The 17,559-nt window shown below is 39.9% G+C and overlaps 1 protein-coding gene across 5 annotated transcripts in view; it reads left to right on the forward strand.

The window, feature by feature from the left end:
- The window catches only part of csmd3a (CUB and Sushi multiple domains 3a), a 289,841-nt gene that overhangs the window by 47,486 nt on the left and 224,796 nt on the right, over positions 1-17,559 (forward strand). For 4 of the 5 annotated variants that reach the window (XM_058376410.1, XM_058376411.1, XM_058376409.1 and 1 more), the window contains exons 3-4: positions 4,528-4,640; positions 15,303-15,497. In XM_058376410.1, the coding sequence (XP_058232393.1) occupies positions 4,528-4,640; positions 15,303-15,497 (308 nt within the window). The remainder of the gene's footprint in view (positions 1-4,527; positions 4,641-15,302; positions 15,498-17,559) is intronic. The other variant, XM_058376413.1, reaches the window with a different exon arrangement.

The raw sequence follows: 17,559 nt of genomic DNA on the forward strand, positions 1-17,559 counted from the left end.
GTGTGTGTGTGTAGTGACTATGTGTGTGTGTGTGTAGTGACTATGTGTGTAGTGACTGTGTGTGTGTGTAGTGACTATGTGTGTACTGACTGTGTGTGTGTGTGTAGTGACTATGTGTGTAGTGACTATGTGTGTAGTGACTGTGTGTGTGTAGTGACTATGTGTGTACTGACTGTGTGTGTGTGTGTGTAGTGACTATGTGTGTAGTGACTGTGTGTGTAGTGACTGTGTGTGTAGTGACTGTGTGTGTAGTGACTATGTGTGTAGTGACTATGTGTGTAGTGACTGTGTGTGTAGTGACTGTGTGTGTAGTGACTATGTGTGTAGTGACTGTGTGTGTAGTGACTATGTGTGTAGTGACTGTGTGTGTGTTTAGTGACTATGTGTGTAGTGACTGTGTGTGTGTTTAGTGACTATGTGTGTAGTGACTGTGTGTGTAGTGACTGTGTGTGTAGTGACTATGTGTGTAGTGACTATGTGTGTAGTGACTGTGTGTGTGTTTAGTGACTATGTGTGTAGTGACTGTGTGTGTAGTGACTATGTGTGTAGTGACTGTGTGTTTAGTGACTATGTGTGTAGTGACTGTGTGTGTGTGTGTAGTGACTGTGTGTGTAGTGACTGTGTGTGTGTAGTGACTGTGTGTGTGTGTGTGTAGTGACTGTGTGTGTGTGTGTAGTGACTGTGTGTGTGTAGTGACTGTGTGTGTGTGTGTGTAGTGACTGTGTGTGTGTGTGTGTAGTGACTGTGTGTGTAGTGACTGTGTGTGTGTGTGTAGTGACTATGTGTGTAGTGACTGTGTGTGTAGTGACTATGTGTGTAGTGACTGTGTGTAGTGACTATGTGTGTAGTGACTGTGTGTTTAGTGACTATGTGTGTAGTGACTGTGTGTGTGTTTAGTGACTATGTGTGTAGTGACTGTGTGTGTAGTGACTGTGTGTGTAGTGACTATGTGTGTAGTGACTGTGTGTGTAGTGACTGTGTGTAGTGACTGTGTGTGTTTAGTGACTATGTGTGTAGTGACTGTGTGTGTAGTGACTATGTGTGTAGTGACTGTGTGTGTGTTTAGTGACTATGTGTGTAGTGACTGTGTGTGTAGTGACTATGTGTGTAGTGACTGTGTGTGTAGTGACTGTGTGTGTAGTGACTGTGTGTGTAGTGACTATGTGTGTAGTGACTGTGTGTGTAGTGACTATGTGTGTAGTGACTGTGTGTGTGTTTAGTGACTATGTGTGTAGTGACTGTGTGTTTAGTGACTATGTGTGTAGTGACTGTGTGTGTAGTGACTGTGTGTGTAGTGACTGTGTGTTTAGTGACTATGTGTGTAGTGACTGTGTGTGTAGTGACTGTGTGTGTAGTGACTATGTGTGTAGTGACTGTGTGTGTAGTGACTGTGTGTGTAGTGACTATGTGTGTAGTGACTGTGTGTGTAGTGACTATGTGTGTAGTGACTGTGTGTGTAGTGACTATGTGTGTAGTGACTGTGTGTGTAGTGACTATGTGTGTAGTGACTGTGTGTGTAGTGACTATGTGTGTAGTGACTGTGTGTGTAGTGACTATGTGTGTAGTGACTGTGTGTGTAGTGACTATGTGTGTAGTGACTATGTGTGTAGTGACTGTGTGTGTAGTGACTGTGTGTGTAGTGACTATGTGTGTAGTGACTGTGTGTGTGTTTAGTGACTATGTGTGTAGTGACTGTGTGTGTAGTGACTATGTGTGTAGTGACTGTGTGTGTGTTTAGTGACTATGTGTGTAGTGACTATGTGTTTAGTGACTATGTGTGTAGTGACTGTGTGTGTAGTGACTGTGTGTGTAGTGACTATGTGTGTAGTGACTGTGTGTGTAGTGACTATGTGTGTAGTGACTATGTGTGTAGTGACTGTGTGTTTAGTGACTATGTGTGTAGTGACTGTGTGTGTAGTGATTGTGTGTGTAGTGACTGTGTGTTTAGTGACTATGTGTGTAGTGACTGTGTGTGTAGTGACTGTGTGTGTAGTGACTATGTGTGTAGTGACTGTGTGTGTAGTGACTGTGTGTGTAGTGACTGTGTGTTTAGTGACTATGTGTGTAGTGACTGTGTGTGTAGTGACTGTGTGTGTGTGTGTAGTGACTATGTGTGTAGTGACTGTGTGTGTGTGTGTAGTGACTATGTGTGTAGTGACTGTGTGTGTAGTGACTGTGTGTGTAGTGACTGTGTGTTTAGTGACTATGTGTGTAGTGACTGTGTGTTTAGTGACTATGTGTGTAGTGACTATGTGTGTAGTGACTGTGTGTGTAGTGACTATGTGTGTAGTGACTATGTGTGTAGTGACTGTGTGTTTAGTGACTATGTGTGTAGTGACTGTGTGTTTAGTGACTATGTGTGTAGTGACTGTGTGTTTAGTGACTATGTGTGTAGTGACTGTGTGTGTGTAGTGACTATGTGTGTAGTGACTGTGTGTTTAGTGACTATGTGTGTAGTGACTATGTGTGTAGTGACTGTGTGTGTAGTGACTATGTGTGTAGTGACTGTGTGTGTAGTGATTGTGTGTGTAGTGACTGTGTGTTTAGTGACTATGTGTGTAGTGACTGTGTGTGTAGTGACTGTGTGTGTAGTGACTATGTGTGTAGTGACTGTGTGTTTAGTGACTATGTGTGTAGTGACTGTGTGTTTAGTGACTATGTGTGTAGTGACTATGTGTGTAGTGACTGTGTGTTTAGTGACTATGTGTGTAGTGACTGTGTGTGTAGTGATTATGTGTGTAGTGACTGTGTGTGTTTAGTGACTATGTGTGTAGTGACTGTGTGTGTGTAGTGACTGTGTGTGTAGTGACTGTGTGTGTGTGTGTGTGTGTAGTGACTGTGTGTGTGTGTGTGTGTGTAGTGACTGTGTGTGTAGTGACTATGTGTGTAGTGACTGTGTGTGTGTGTGTAGTGACTGTGTGTGTAGTGACTATGTGTGTAGTGACTGTGTGTGTGTGTGTGTGTAGTGACTGTGTGTGTAGTGACTATGTGTGTAGTGACTGTGTGTGTGTGTGTAGTGACTGTGTTTGTGTGTGTGTGTAGTGACTGTGTGTGTGTGTGTAGTGACTGTGTGTGTGTGTGTGTAGTGACTGTGTGTAGTGACTGTGTGTGTGTGTAGTGACTATGTGTGTAGTGACTGTGTGTGTGTGTGTGTGTGTGTGTGTAGTGACTGTGTGTGTGTGTGTGTAGTGACTGTGTGTGTGTGTGTGTGTGTGTGTAGTGACTGTGTGTGTGTGTAGTGACTATGTGTGTAGTGACTGTGTGTGTGTGTAGTGACTATGTGTGTAGTGACTGTGTGAGTGTGTGTATGTAGTGACTGTGTGTGTGTGTGTGTGTAGTGACTGTGTGTGTAGTGACTGTGTGTGTGTGTGTGTGTGTAGTGACTATGTGTGTGTGTGTGTAGTGACTGTGTGTAGTGACTGTGTGTGTGTAGTAACTGCGTGTGTGTGTGTGTGTAGTAACTGTGTGTGTGTGTGTGTGTAGTGACTATGTGTGTAGTGACTGTGTGTGTGTGTGTGAGTGATCCCATCAGATGTCCCGTTGCCATAGAGACGATCTGTTTATTTCTATTAGACTCATTACACTGTAAAGCTGTGCTGATGTGGAAGCGGGAGTCATTCAGGGTAAAGGTCGCTCCATCCCGCGTCCTGTTCCCGCGGATTTCTGCGCACACGTGGATTTAGCTCCAAGCGACGTTGTCTGAAATTCGATAAAGTCACGGATTAGCGCGCGTTACACAAGACGTTTGATCTTGGGTTTTTTTTAGCGCTCGAATCAAACGTTAGGAGAGAGATTCTGCACTCAAAGCTGAAAATCAATTATTTTTTTGCATTGGGTGTGTGGTGATGTGTAAAACTGCAGCCATGGAGCCTTCATCAACAACACAACATGACAAGATTGTCTAGATACCTGACTAATATCTCTCTCTCTCTCTCTCTCTCTCTCTCTCTCTCTCTCTCTCTCACTCACTCACTCTCTCTGTCTCTCTCTCTCTCTCTCTCTCTCACTCACTCACTCTCTAACACACTCTCTCTCTCTGTCTTTCTCTCCTTCTCTATCTCTCTTTTTTGTGCTCTGTCCTTCTCTATCACTTTTGCTATCTATCTATCTATCTATCTATCTATCTATCTATCTATCTATCTATCTATCTATCTATCTATCTATCCTTTGCTCTTTCTCTTTCAATCTCTTTCATTCTCTCTCTCTCTCTCTCTCTCTCTCTCATTTTCTCTTTCTTGCTCTTGCTCATTCTCTTTCTCTCTCTTCTTGCTCTCTCTCTCTTCTTCTCTCTTTCACTCTTTCTCTCTCTTTCTTTTCTTTGTGCTCTCTCTCTCTCTCTCTCTCTCATCTCTTTTACGATCTCTGTTTCTCTCATTTTCTCTTTCTTGCTCTTGCTCATTCTCTTTCTCTCTCTTTCTTGCTCTCTCTCTCTTCTTCTCTCTTTCACTCTCTCTCTCTCTTTTCTTTGTGCTCTCTCTCTCTCTCTCTCTCTCTCTCTCTCTCTCCTTTTATTTCCTCCTCTCTCAGGTTAACAGGATTCCAGGTTCCTGCTCCAGTCACAAGCACAGGCTCAGTTTTCTCCCTGCGTCTCACCAGCGACTTCGCCGTCAGCGCCCACGGCTTTAAAATCTATTATGAAGGTGAGTCTTCGTCATTCCTCTGCTTTCTCACAGCGTCTCATTTCTCGGGTTGTGAACCTCTCCATGCAGAACATATACGTCCTCCTGGTTATTTAAAAGGGAATTATTGACAGAAGGCATGGAGAGCGAGCTCGAACAGGAAAAAGTGTTAAGAGTCGGATGGAGTTCGTCTGAGTTGGCTCGAGTTTATAAACTTATTCAGAGGAAGTGAATGAAGAGCTTTGAAAATGAATTCAGATCAAAAGGACGCATTTATTAATGTGTCCCGATTCGTCCCGAGACAAGCTGAAAATCTTCAGAAGCCTGAAATCTTCACCTGAAAAAGTCAGATAGAACAGGTTTTATTTATTTATTTATTTATTTATTTAGGAATTTCATGGATGAAATCTATCTGAAGTGGTTTCTCAAAAAAAAAGAAAAGAAAAGTTTGTGTTATAATAGTGTCACAGAGCCGTTTCTTCCTCACCAAATCCCTCCAGTTTTACAGAACGCCGCCCACTCCTCATTAATATTCATAAACAAACAAACAAACAAATAAATTCTGTGAGAATCTTTGTTTTTTCATGCAAGCAGAAATTTACTTTGAATTCATTTGTTTGTTTGTTTTTATTTGTTTGTTTGTTACATGCTGATTTGTTATTTATGGTCACGGAGGCTTAAATTACTAAACTCTAATTAATTAGAGTTTAAATTTACAATTATTAGTAATTAAAATTACTAAACTCTAAACTCTAATTACTTAAATTACTTTTTCCTACCCATTTCTTTCAGAAAATTTGTCCTGGAATCTGTTTTCTGAATCTTGGAAGTTGGAATAAAGTGAGAGATTCCCAAAACCCAAAACAAATTTTAGTACAAAGCTATTGATTAAAATGGTTAAGTGGTTTTAGGCTCAACAGAATAATTTTTATCATTATTATTATTATTATTATTATTATTATTAATAATAATAATAATAATAATAATAATAATAATAATAATAATAATAATAATAATTTGTTATTTATTTTTTATTTATTAACAAATATTATTAGCATTATTGTTATTATTATTATTAATAATAATAATAATAATAATAATAATAATAATAATTTATGTTTTTATTTATTTATTTATTATTTTTATTATTACAAAATATTGCTGTTGTTATCATTATTATTATTGTTGTTGTTTTTATCAATATTTTTATTATTTATTTATTTATTTAAAAATATTATTGTTGTTTTTATCATCATTATTTTTATTATCATTATTATTATTAGTAGTAGTAGTAGTAGTAGTATTTTTTTCCCCCCTCAGTGAATACAGTGAACTTATATCTGTAATGATTTGGACTTTGGCATCTGTCTTTTTATAAGTTTGATAAGAAGTAACTCCATTTTCTAGAAAACAGTTAAATCAATTCACACAATTTACAAATTGAAATTTGTGAAGGTTTAGGTTTGTAAATGATTCATTAGTCTTGAACGTTGCTTTGATTTGGCCTTGACCTTGAGCTGGCTTTAACCTGCTTTAGACCTGGTCTCACTGGTTCCATCTTGGACTCAACACTGGTAGTCTTGACTAGATCCTGAGTTACTTTAAATGTACTTTAAATACACATTCTAATCATTCTTTTATGTCCTTAACTTGTGTGTTAGGCTGCTGGAAGATTCACTTAGTAAGAATTGCATTGTTAAGTGTAAGACACTGTTTGCTATAAATATGACAATAAACTCTTGAATCTAAAAATAATTAAAGGACGGTTTATCTTCTGTTAAAGTGTTTACTCTAAAAGCTGAACCTAAAGCTACACCACTTGCACTCGCTCTCCCTTTTCTAGGTCAGAGATGTACCCTTGAAGGTATCACCCCAGCAACAGAGCAAGAGAAAGTTCCGTATCTTGGTGTCTATTTCCGAGCATGCGAATGCGTCGGATGTGCTGATTGACTGCCATGAACCCTAGCGGGCTTTTTTCTCATCTGATGTAGATGAATATTTTAACTGTGAGATTTTTATATCACGGCTGAACTCAGAAACCCCACAAGGAAGAGATTTCTGACGGCCCGGAAGCTCAGAGTAAATGCAGTTGAAAAGAACGAAAGAATCCAAGCCTTTCGCTTTTGTCGGCTTTTCGGAAGAACCTTTCGCAGAACAATGTTTTCTGGCTGAAAGTGAAGCGTAATGGATATTTCAGTGTGAGAGAATTTGGCTAAGATGAGGTTATGATTGGTCATGTCTGCAGGGGCTTATGCATGAGAGGAGAACCCTTACTGCATCCCAAATCTCTCTCTCTCTTTCTCTCTCTCTGTCACACACACACACACATTCTCTCTCTCTTTTACCACCTGCCACCCTCCTGACCCGACCGCAGGACGCCTCCCCCATCTGCTCCATCCTTCACACGCTGAATAATTCAGCCTCACCCGTCCCTTCCCTCACACTTCTCTAGCTTAATGTTCTTTGGAATTTTATAGGCTTTGGAATATTAATCCCACACGTTATTATTCACCGAAGGGCACCGGATGTCAGCGCTCTCACGTCTCGTTATCTATCACTGCCGCCGATCAGGACGCCAAATGAAGGAGCGTCCCCCGTTAAGCGGATCTATTAACGGCTGATTTGGAGAGGGTCTCGTTAAAAGGCGCCAGGTGCGATGACAGGTGTGATCGAACCGCGCTCTACGCCATTGGTCTTCAAAATGCCGTGAAAAGCCCCTCGTCTCTTCTCTTTGAATCCCTTCCCCTCTCTCCTTCCAATACGTTAAAGCTCGATTTATCTTTCAGCCTCTTTCCATCAGCTTGAGAAAAAAAAAACTGTGTTATAATGAGCCGACATCTTTGAGTCGACTACTTCAGCACCTCCTCCGTGCTCTCTCTAGAATGTTCCATCTCTGTTTGCATTTTTATATATTTCATGTTGATTCTGAGCAGTGCCTGGAATGTTTTTTCATAATCTCAAATGGTGAGGCTTCTTCACTCGTGTCTCGGTATTCAATCAATCTGCCTTAGGTGTGTGAGTCTTTGTGGTGTATTATGTGTGTGTGTGTGTGAGAGGTAGAAGGACGGAGAAGGCGAAGCAGGCAGGCCATGCACGGGGGGGAAAAGAAAACTCATTTTAGCTCTTGTCAGTCCTTCATCACGCGAACAAGCCAAACCATGTTTGACAGTCACTGCATTTGTGTTGATTAATGTGTCTATTGCCATCCGCTACAAATCAGCCTTCTCTGCCTGGGTGTGTCACGGCTTACACACACAAACGTGACCTTTTCACGTGAGGACATGTGAACCTGCTCCTTAAAAAGCGTCACAAATCTACTGCTCTCTTCAATAATATACCTCAGGCTTGACATTACGATCATATGACCGTCCACTTCAGCGTAAATACAAGCAACTTTCCCAAGCTTCTTTATTTATTTATTTATTTTGTCCAATGTACTGTATATTTGAGTGAAAAGGACAAAAAGATCAGCAGGATATCACTATAACGAAGACAGACAGCCAGCCAGACAGACAGACAGACGCTTTATTGATCCCACAGGGGAAATTGCTTTGTTACAGCAGCCCCACAAAACACAGGGCACAAAAGAAAATCGATAGAATACGGAGAGGGAGCGATAAAATAGAAACAGGGATAGAGAGAAATATATATATATACGAAAGTGTCACAGTTTAAGCATCGTGCACATGGCAACATGCTAAATGCATTTCTATCTCTTATACATATTCTTTCGGGAAGGAAAATTGCAGCAAAAGTGCAAACGAAAGTAAAATTTGCTCAATTAACTGAAGCCAATTTCACGTTTGACTTTGTTCATTTGTTGGCTCGTTGCTCTTAGTCTATTCTCGTGTAGCCAGAGCTCCAGACTGATGACAGAAGGTCTGGACTCTATAGTAGCTTTTACTGGCCAAGGAACCGCCCATGATGGCGTCTGATTGACGGGTAAAGCAACCAATCAGAGTTCGTTTTGTTTGGTGTTATGTTTAGGGGCGTGAAAATGTTCATTTAAGAAAGTCATGATAATTAATGAGTCATTGCGTCATTTGGAAAAGCCAGCATTTAGCTGATCCTCTTGGTTGTAAACATGAAAGCTTTGTTCTTCCAGGAGGAAATTAGAGCATCACGACGAGCATCAAAAAACGAGATTTCCTGGAAACCTGTAGAATCCAACCAATCAAATGACAGCTTCCAGTCTGAAGTGTTTCCATTATTTGTTGCTGCATCTATCAGACGTTCAGATAACGCTTTGTGGGTGTGATGTCTGAGGCTGAGACTAGTCTTAGTCTGGTTTAAATACACATCTTTGCTGAAACCCTACTCTATATAAGATTATGAATGAACCTTTAAGTTTGGTGGTTTTTAGCTAATTTTCAGTCAAACGTTGGAAGAATAAACACGTCCTGTGATGCCCCTGCTTGTTTATGTAACCCCCGGGTGCTACTCACGGCCGCTCCGGGCGGGTCTCAAGCCCGGGTCTCCAGCAAGGAGAGCAGGCGCACTAACAAGAAGGCTAAAGGCTACAGCCACTAGCGTTAGTCGCTAGTGCGCCTCTTGAGATCAGGGGAGTGAGATTTACATTACATTTACACTGAAGCTTCCGCTTTCCCACTACTCTAGCTAATAAACATTTGATTTTTTTACAGCTTGGCAATCCGACCTGGTACCACATGTTTTTCTTGATCTCCTCAGTGGCTTCCACAGCAAGGAAACGACGGTATGCTAATACGCTATATGAAATTTGGAGTGGAGTTTGACGAGCATCTATAAAAGAGCTCACAACGCTCCTCTTCACTGTTAATGGCTTTGAAGCGTACTTCAGCATAGGAGTTCAGGAGAATGTGTATGAAATCGCTTTTCTCTCCTCGACGGTGGCGCTGGAGTGGTGGCGCGGAGGATGTGGAGATGATGCAGGACCACGACAAACTTCTGGCATCTTGAAAAGGCAGAACGATAAGAGAATAAGTAGAGCTTCCTGTGGAAAAAGGCGTTTTACGTCATTTCTGTTATTTGTGTTAATATTAAAGTTAACTTTCACAGCTGAAGAGAAACAGGACTATAGCAAGATCCCACCACCACCATGCTTCGTCATGGATATGGTGCGCTACTGTCGTCTCATAAAGGGTGATTGCAGACCCGTGAAGAATTCAGTCGATGGTTTTCACATCCAGGAAGTCACCTGTACTAGCCAGATGTTCCTGTAAGTTAAGTTGCCTTTATTTATCACTTATACATTAGTGCACAGTGAAATTCTTTCTTCACATATCTCATCCTTGGGGGTTGGAGTCAGAGCACATGGTCAGCCATGATGCAGCACCTCTGGAGCAGGGTGGGTTAAGAGCCTTGCTCAAGGGCTCCAACAGTGGCAGCTTGGCGGTGCTGGGGTTTGAACCCCAATCTTCCAGTCAGTGACCCAGAGCCACCACCCCTGTATCTCCTTTACCACAACAGCATCCAAGATTCGTTTACTTCTCATCCATTTTAGATAGACATGCTGTTCTGCTCTCATTTCCTCTACTTGTTTATGATGACCTCCAGTGTTCCATGGTACACTTCTAATTGAGGTCTTTCCACAGTGAGATCCTCTCCATGATGTTTAAGCTCTTGGCAGACGTCAAGAAGATCCTTTAGAAACAGCAGGCTTTTATTCAGTGTTCCGGTCCGTCATATAAGCCCGATGTAAACTGTCTGACCACTCAGAATCAAGAATTCAACAGCATTGCGATGTATCTTTTGAATTCGTGAAGACACATAACGTTCTCCAAAAGTTGTTAAAACACATTGTACATTACTTTTTTCCTTGAAGTTGTCATGGTTACAGTATAACAATATCATACATAATATCACCAGTGACTTTATCTTACTCTTGTCCTATATAAATATAACAGCGACCCACCAACCAATCAGAAGTGAGTATTTTTTTTTAAATAATTGCTTAGAAATATAAACAACATTCATGAAGCATAAGTAAAATACAGTACAATTAGCAAACGATTTCATTGGAGTAAACATTATGGCAGCGCATATGACATTTGCAGTGGTCATATGACACTCATATCCTGGTTATAGCCTGACATAACCAAGCATGTGATCCAGTGCTGAAGGAACATAAAAAGAGGAATGTCTTTATGGTTTTAAAAAATATTTGTAAATAATTTAAGTACAGATTTATCTAAATCTGCCTAAAAACAAGACTAAAATTAAGAAAATTGTTTCTTTTTTAAAATTCTGGGACAGAATTCCCAAACACATGAGTGTGAAATATTGGGAGCTGGCATGACTGCCTTGAAAGTATTTTTTCAGCCCTGGATGTCTCATTCTTTCAATTCCTTTGTTGAAGGGCTTTTTTTTAATGATTTATTTTATTTTTATTTTTATATTGCCAGTATTGCCTGCACAGGGATTTTTTGTAATTGTCTTTTTGTCACAACAAAATAAATTATCCTTGTTCTCTGATGGAATCTTTCAGAGTTCAATTTTTATTTGTTAATTTATTATTATTATTATTATTTTTGCCTTTGCTTCCATTCCTAGGCTGCAAGGACTGTAAGCTGTAAGAACATGCAGTTCAGCTTTTCTCCACATTCAGCCAGTCAGGAATCAGAGCTCAGATAAACACAGATTACTGCATTCATACTCGAGGACAGAGTTTGATCACGTTCCAGCGCTCGCTATCACTTTAGCTGCGGGATACCCGTGTCCAGTTTGTTCGAGTTTGTTTATATCAAAGCGTCGGTATCGAAAATGATTATTGGATTGGTGATGCTGAGAAAAGAATATGAGATGATGGGAAATTGCGGCTGCTCGACGGGTTCCTCTGAACCAGATCCACAGCTACGGGGAAGGCATCATTCATCATAGTCAAATGGATGAATTTGACGTCTCAGTGGACTGCTGGGAATCGAATCTTTTCACTTTTTTTTCCACGTGGCTGGATGATGGATACAATACAAAACTGGAACTCCTCAGCAATGTGTCAGAATTGTCTCAGAAATTGTGCGACAAAGAAAGTATGTTGTATTATTATTTTTTGATGACAAAATTGAATGTAGTGAACTTCCACTTCCACCCAAGTGTCTAGTGTGTGAAAGTTAGAAGTGTTGTATCATCTCACACAGAACACTAAAACAGGAAGCGTGAGCTGTTTAACCAGTCGATGGCAAATGATAACGTCAAATGCATGTAACGTGACACAGCTAGATTCAGCGTACGAAAACAAGGAATTTCCTTCTTTCCCTCCTTCCTTTCCTTTCCTCTGTCCTAAAGGTTCTTCCTTTCCTTTTTCCAAGTTGCTTCTTTTCTGCTTACTTCCATCTAATATTTGATCCTTCCTCCATAGACTTGTCCTTCCTTTCTTTCTTTCTTTCCTTCCTTCCTTCCTTCCTTCCTTCCTTCCTTCCTTCCTTCCTTCCTTCCTTCCTTCCTTCCTTCCATCACTCCCTTCCTTCATTCCTTTATTCAATCCATCACTTCCTTCCTTCCTTCCTTCACACCCCTCCTTCCTACCTTCCTTCCTTTAATCCATCACTTCCTTCCTTCCTTTCTTCCTTCCATCCATTCCATTTCATCTTTCTTTTAAACCCATCACTCTTATAACAATCAAAAAGTTTTTTTTCTTTTTTTGGCAGACTTATTTCGTTGTCACAAGGGCACCCACCCCAGGATTAGGCAAATCTGATTAGGCAAATTTTCATCAAGTTCTTTCCAAACACTTTTTTTTCCCCAAAGGTGAATCTCATGAAAGAAATCAAATAAACGAAGAGATTCTTATTAAATGAAATAAGCACTCAGCGGCAAACAGCTCTCCTTTGAAAAGAGATAAATCACTTTGTTGTTGTTTTTTAATCTCTGCCATGTAGAACATGAGGCCTGTAATTTGCTTCTTTACTAATTTCATTTACAATATAGACTGTTAATTGAAATCCAATGACATTGCCCTCCGGCTTTTGCGAACTGAACAAATGTTAATGAGTTTTCGGAGCCACTGTTATACGACGGAATGCGGCATAAAGCCTTCTGTAACTTTTAGCAAGGTTACATGTACCTAAACTAAATATATTCAAATGAGAGCTTCAGGTTTGAAACATATCAGCAAACTGTGAAGCATGGGGGTGGCAGCATCAAGCTCTGGGGGTATTTTTCTGGAAAAGGAAAATAGATGGTAATACTGAAACTAAACTTAAAGACATGAGTCAAAAATGTATCTACAGCTCCCTGCAGGTCACTTGAGAACCCTTGCCCATGGTGTCAGAGATTAAGGTTCCTACCAAATGCTTGTTATGCTAAACCTAATACTATGTGCTTTAAAGATACAGTTGAGGTCAAAAGGTTACATAAACTTAAACTAAAGATATTCAAGTGAGAAGCTAAAAGTTTAAAGAATACCAGACCATCTGTAAAGCATGGGGGTGACAGCATCAAGCTTTAGGGGTGTTTGGCTGGAAAATGACTGTTCAGGACTACTCCAGAAGATAAATAATGATATGGAAGACCGGTGACCTGAGAACCTTCCAGCAGCATCCTTGACCCTGCTGGAAGAGTTTAAGTATCTTGGGATCTACTCTTATCCCAAGTATACCATACTCTACTTGGGATGGAAGAAAACACCTTTAATATGCAGTCACTTCCTCAGTGAGTAGGTGTTAGGAAAGAAGCTTTCAGTAAAGCTAGATTCTCATTTGTGAAAATGACAAAATAGTCGCTCAGTGGCTCCAAGCTTCCGGTTCTAGTGTCAGTCTGACCCGCAAGGCTCACTTTAGGAGAGGATTTTTCAGAAACCACGCTTATTATCATGGTACTGGTTACGCAATGGTGCGTAAATGTATTCCGCTAATGCTTTTTATGTGCTAGTCAAGCATACGTTTTCAGGAGCGATGACTATGAAGGTGAGTCGAACAAAATAAGCCTCATTGAAAAGAGCGGAGGTTTCGAAACGACGGACTTGTGGGATAAATATTCGGAAATGCACATGGTACATTAGCAAGACTTCGCAAGAGCATGTCAGAAAGAAATGATTGTAGTTCTGTAACAGCAAGAATTTGGGTCTAACTACAATATTAGGTGAATTTCACAGATACATTTACACCTATATATGTAAAGTCCAGGTAATCCACTCGAGCTCTTGTTTTTAGTCTTTATACTTTTTGCATGTAGATGTTAATGTTTCTGAGGTAAAAAAAAATTAAAGCCTGGGTTGAAAAACTACTGTATTAAACATATTAGTCTAATGAAATAAGTTCATCAGCTCAGTGAACGAGGCCAATTATAGTCAATATGTCACTTTTTGCCTTATAAGGAAGCATTCTGTTTATTTGCTGTTCATGGCTAATCTGCACTGAGGGTGCTGGCGAGCGATAAGCCCCCAGATGACATTAGGACATCATTACATTCATGATGCACGATTTGCTTCTTTCATTTTCTCATCATTTTTTACTAATACCACAAGAGCCAGCCAGGAAAGCTTTGAAAAACTGCTTTTGAAACCTCACGCCTAATTGATTGTAATGGATGCCATTTCCTCCTGCTTTTTTTTTTTTTAAAAAAAAAAACGGTTTTAGCATCCTTACTCTGACTGCTTAATATTTCTGTTATGAAAAGATTCTTAGAATTTACCCGTGTATTGTCTTGTGGTCAATCAACTGAAGGTTTATTTTGAAGATAAATGTACCGTAGTAGAAATGATTCATAAACTAAAGTGAAAAATAATTTCCTTGGATTTTCTGAATGAAGCTGTGCTAAAGATTCTGAGCATACACATCCTGACTGTAGAGGAAATTATACATTTTTTTTACCCTTCTTTTAAATTCTTATTATTACCAGTCATGCTGTACGAAACGATCCCTATAAAATCTTTAAAATTCTATAACAAACTCTGCCTCTGCAGGAACATGTCTTTGTAATATTAGATTAGATTTTGAAGCTCTTTTGGATCATGTAAAAAACACAACAAATTAATCTTGAGATAATGATGTGATTTTTCTGAAAATATCCTGTAAGTTCTGGAGGGTTCTAGTGGAGGATTTGAGACAAGAATTGTACCATCAAGCTTCATAATGAGATTCAACCAGAAATCTTAGACAATGCCATTTGTCATCAGTTGTCTTTGGTCACAATGGCAGTCAGTCGACTATAAAAACGTTTACACACATCACACTATGTGCTGTGAGACCGCCGGTCTCAAATCAGTTTTTTACAATATGCTAATTTTGACTTTGACACAAAATCAGGCTGTGTAAATCCAGAGAATTTCTAATCTCTCTTTAGCTAAAGTAAAAAAGACTTCCAGACTCTTTAATGCTGGATTCAGGACCTCTATAGGACCTTAGGTTTGTGCATGGAGGTGATTACGACATGGTTTAATTTGGGAATTAGGTGGTTTTGGCTAAGGAAAAATGAACATTTTTTAAATTGTGTCATTAATGACAAGGCTTATAAAAGAAAATGAGGAAAAATGAACAGTTAAGATGCAAAATTATCACTTACCATCTGCTGTAGGCTTCGGCTTTGTATTGGCAGACTTTGTGACTTTTAGTTTTTGACGTGCCATTAACTCGGAAAATCAGGGCACTTAGAGTTGGAATTATGACATTGTATTGCCTCTCAAGGTGCACTGCCCTGGTAATTACAATATTTCTGATTGTACCTGAAGGCAAGACCTTAAACATCAGCCTTTTTGTTTCTTTCCAGAGCTACAGAGCAGTTCCTGTGGAAACCCAGGAGTTCCTGCCAAAGGGATTCTGAACGGCACACGGTTTAACGTGGGTGACAGGATCCAGTACCGCTGTGTGCCTGGGTACACACTGGATGGTCATGCTCAGCTAACATGCGTCACTAGCACGTCCAACGTAGCTGCTTGGGACTTTCCAGTGCCCATTTGCAGAGGTGAGGCTTTGAGAATTTGTTAGCCAATCAATGTTTCACACAAAATGTCTCACACTACACCTAATCTTACCTGCCTCATATATACATTTGAGGCCAAAAGGTTACACCTACCTAAGCTTGAGATATTTAAGTGAGAGGCATTTGTGAGGCATCAAGTTCTGGGCGTGTTTTGCAAAAATAGATTGCAATACTGAAGCTAAACCATAGGACATGAGTCAAAAACATCAAACCTTGCCTTCAGCTCCCTGCAGGGTGACTTGAGAACTGTTGCCCCTGGTGGAAGAATTTAAGTTTCTTGCCAAATGCATGTTGTGCTACACCTAATACTACATACTTAATGGGCACAGTTGAGGTCAATCGGTTACATATACCTAAACTATTCAAGTGAGAGGCTTACAGTTTGAGGAATACCAGACCAACTGTGAAGCATGGGGTGGCATAATCAAGCTCTGGGGGTGTTTTGCTGGAAAAGGACTGGTGTACTCCAGAAAATTGATGGCGATGTTGGAGCTAAACCTAAATACATGAGTCAAAAAGTTAAAAAACTTGTTTGCAGCTCCCTGCAGGTGACTTGAGAACCCTTGTCCCTGGAGGAAGAGTTTAAGTATCTTGGGATCTGAAGTGACGGAATAGAGAGCATAAGGCCATTTTGGATATTTTTTGAGAGGTGTTTTTTGGTCATGCTTTAAAGCATATTGTTCACTTTGAACAGACTGGTCACTTGTCAGAAATAACTGCAATGATGGTAAACTTGCTTAGAGGTTAAACCATTTGGAAGGTTTGGAATTCTAGGACCACCACACTGCTGCTGCTGGGCCCTTGAGCTAAGCCTTTAACTCTCAGCTGCTTGGTTGTATAAATGAGATAAATGTAAGTCACTCTGGATTACGGTGTCTGCCAAATGCTGTAAAAGAATAAAGGAAGTAAATAAGTTTGCTCAGTGGTGAGTTTCAGACATTCAGGCATGTTGTGGAACAACTTAGTGATTCCTCCAGGGATAAAGGTTCAGGGCTGATGTCAAAAAGTGTTTTTTATTGAAAGTTTCTAGAATTTTGCTGTCGGCACTAAAGCACTGACCAGTCTCCTGAGGTAAGGTGTGAAATTTGTATGCTCTAAAGCTTGTCAGCAAATATTTGAAAAGGTTAAGTCGATTTTGTCTCAGGAACCAGCTTCAAGCACAACAGATTTCAGCAAAAGTCTCTGTTTAACGATATAGTCTATACATTGTTTTCTCTTTTGACTTCTCTGGAAGACTTTAAACAATCCCTTGATCTTTCGGCCATGTCTCTTGGTTATACAACATTGTTCTAAGAAAGACTTAGTGTTTTAATGGTGCTTGATGGTGGATGTGGTGGGGGAGCCCTATTTTAGGATGTTTTGCGTATTTAATTTGTATGTGGAGGGCTTTACACCATCTCTAATTTATGAGGATTTATAAGATTACTTAGAGGATTCTCTTACACACTAAAAATCTACCAAATAAAATGGAAAAAAAATCAGTCATTTAAGAAGTTCTCAGCTCACTGAGCATGGAAAGAAAAGGTAGTGTTGTCCTCAAAATGACCTCAGAGCTAGCAGATTTATCGATTCTAAGTTTTATTCCCAAGTCCCCAAAACAAAGTGTGGAAAAAAACCCCAAAACAAAACAGAAATTATGAACAAACGCTGCTTGATGTTTGCCGATGAGCTGATCAGGGTATTCGAGTGTCGAAGGTAGCCCGGGGTGTTTCAAAAAGATGTAAGCTAAATTTGTAGACATTGATTTCTACCTTTAGCCTCGGGGCATAATTCGATAAAAAAAAAAGTCCACAGGAAGTCACCTGGACTAAGGTTTGCTGGTTATTAGAATCGGTAATAATCGGTTATTAGAGACGGTGTGTAGTGGAAGGTTTTTTGAATGTTAGGTACCTCAACGATGTAAAAGGCGAGCAAAAGAAATATGAAAACACACTTTTTTTATCACAGTGCTGTTGAATTCTTTTTGAACCGGATCGGGGTTGATGAATGTTCTACAACAGCGGCTCTGAGAATGCGCTATTGTTTCTGTAGTAACAGATCATTT

The sequence above is a fragment of the Hemibagrus wyckioides genome, linkage group LG23 (genome assembly GCF_019097595.1).
Source record: "Hemibagrus wyckioides isolate EC202008001 linkage group LG23, SWU_Hwy_1.0, whole genome shotgun sequence".
Taxonomy (NCBI): domain Eukaryota; kingdom Metazoa; phylum Chordata; class Actinopteri; order Siluriformes; family Bagridae; genus Hemibagrus; species Hemibagrus wyckioides.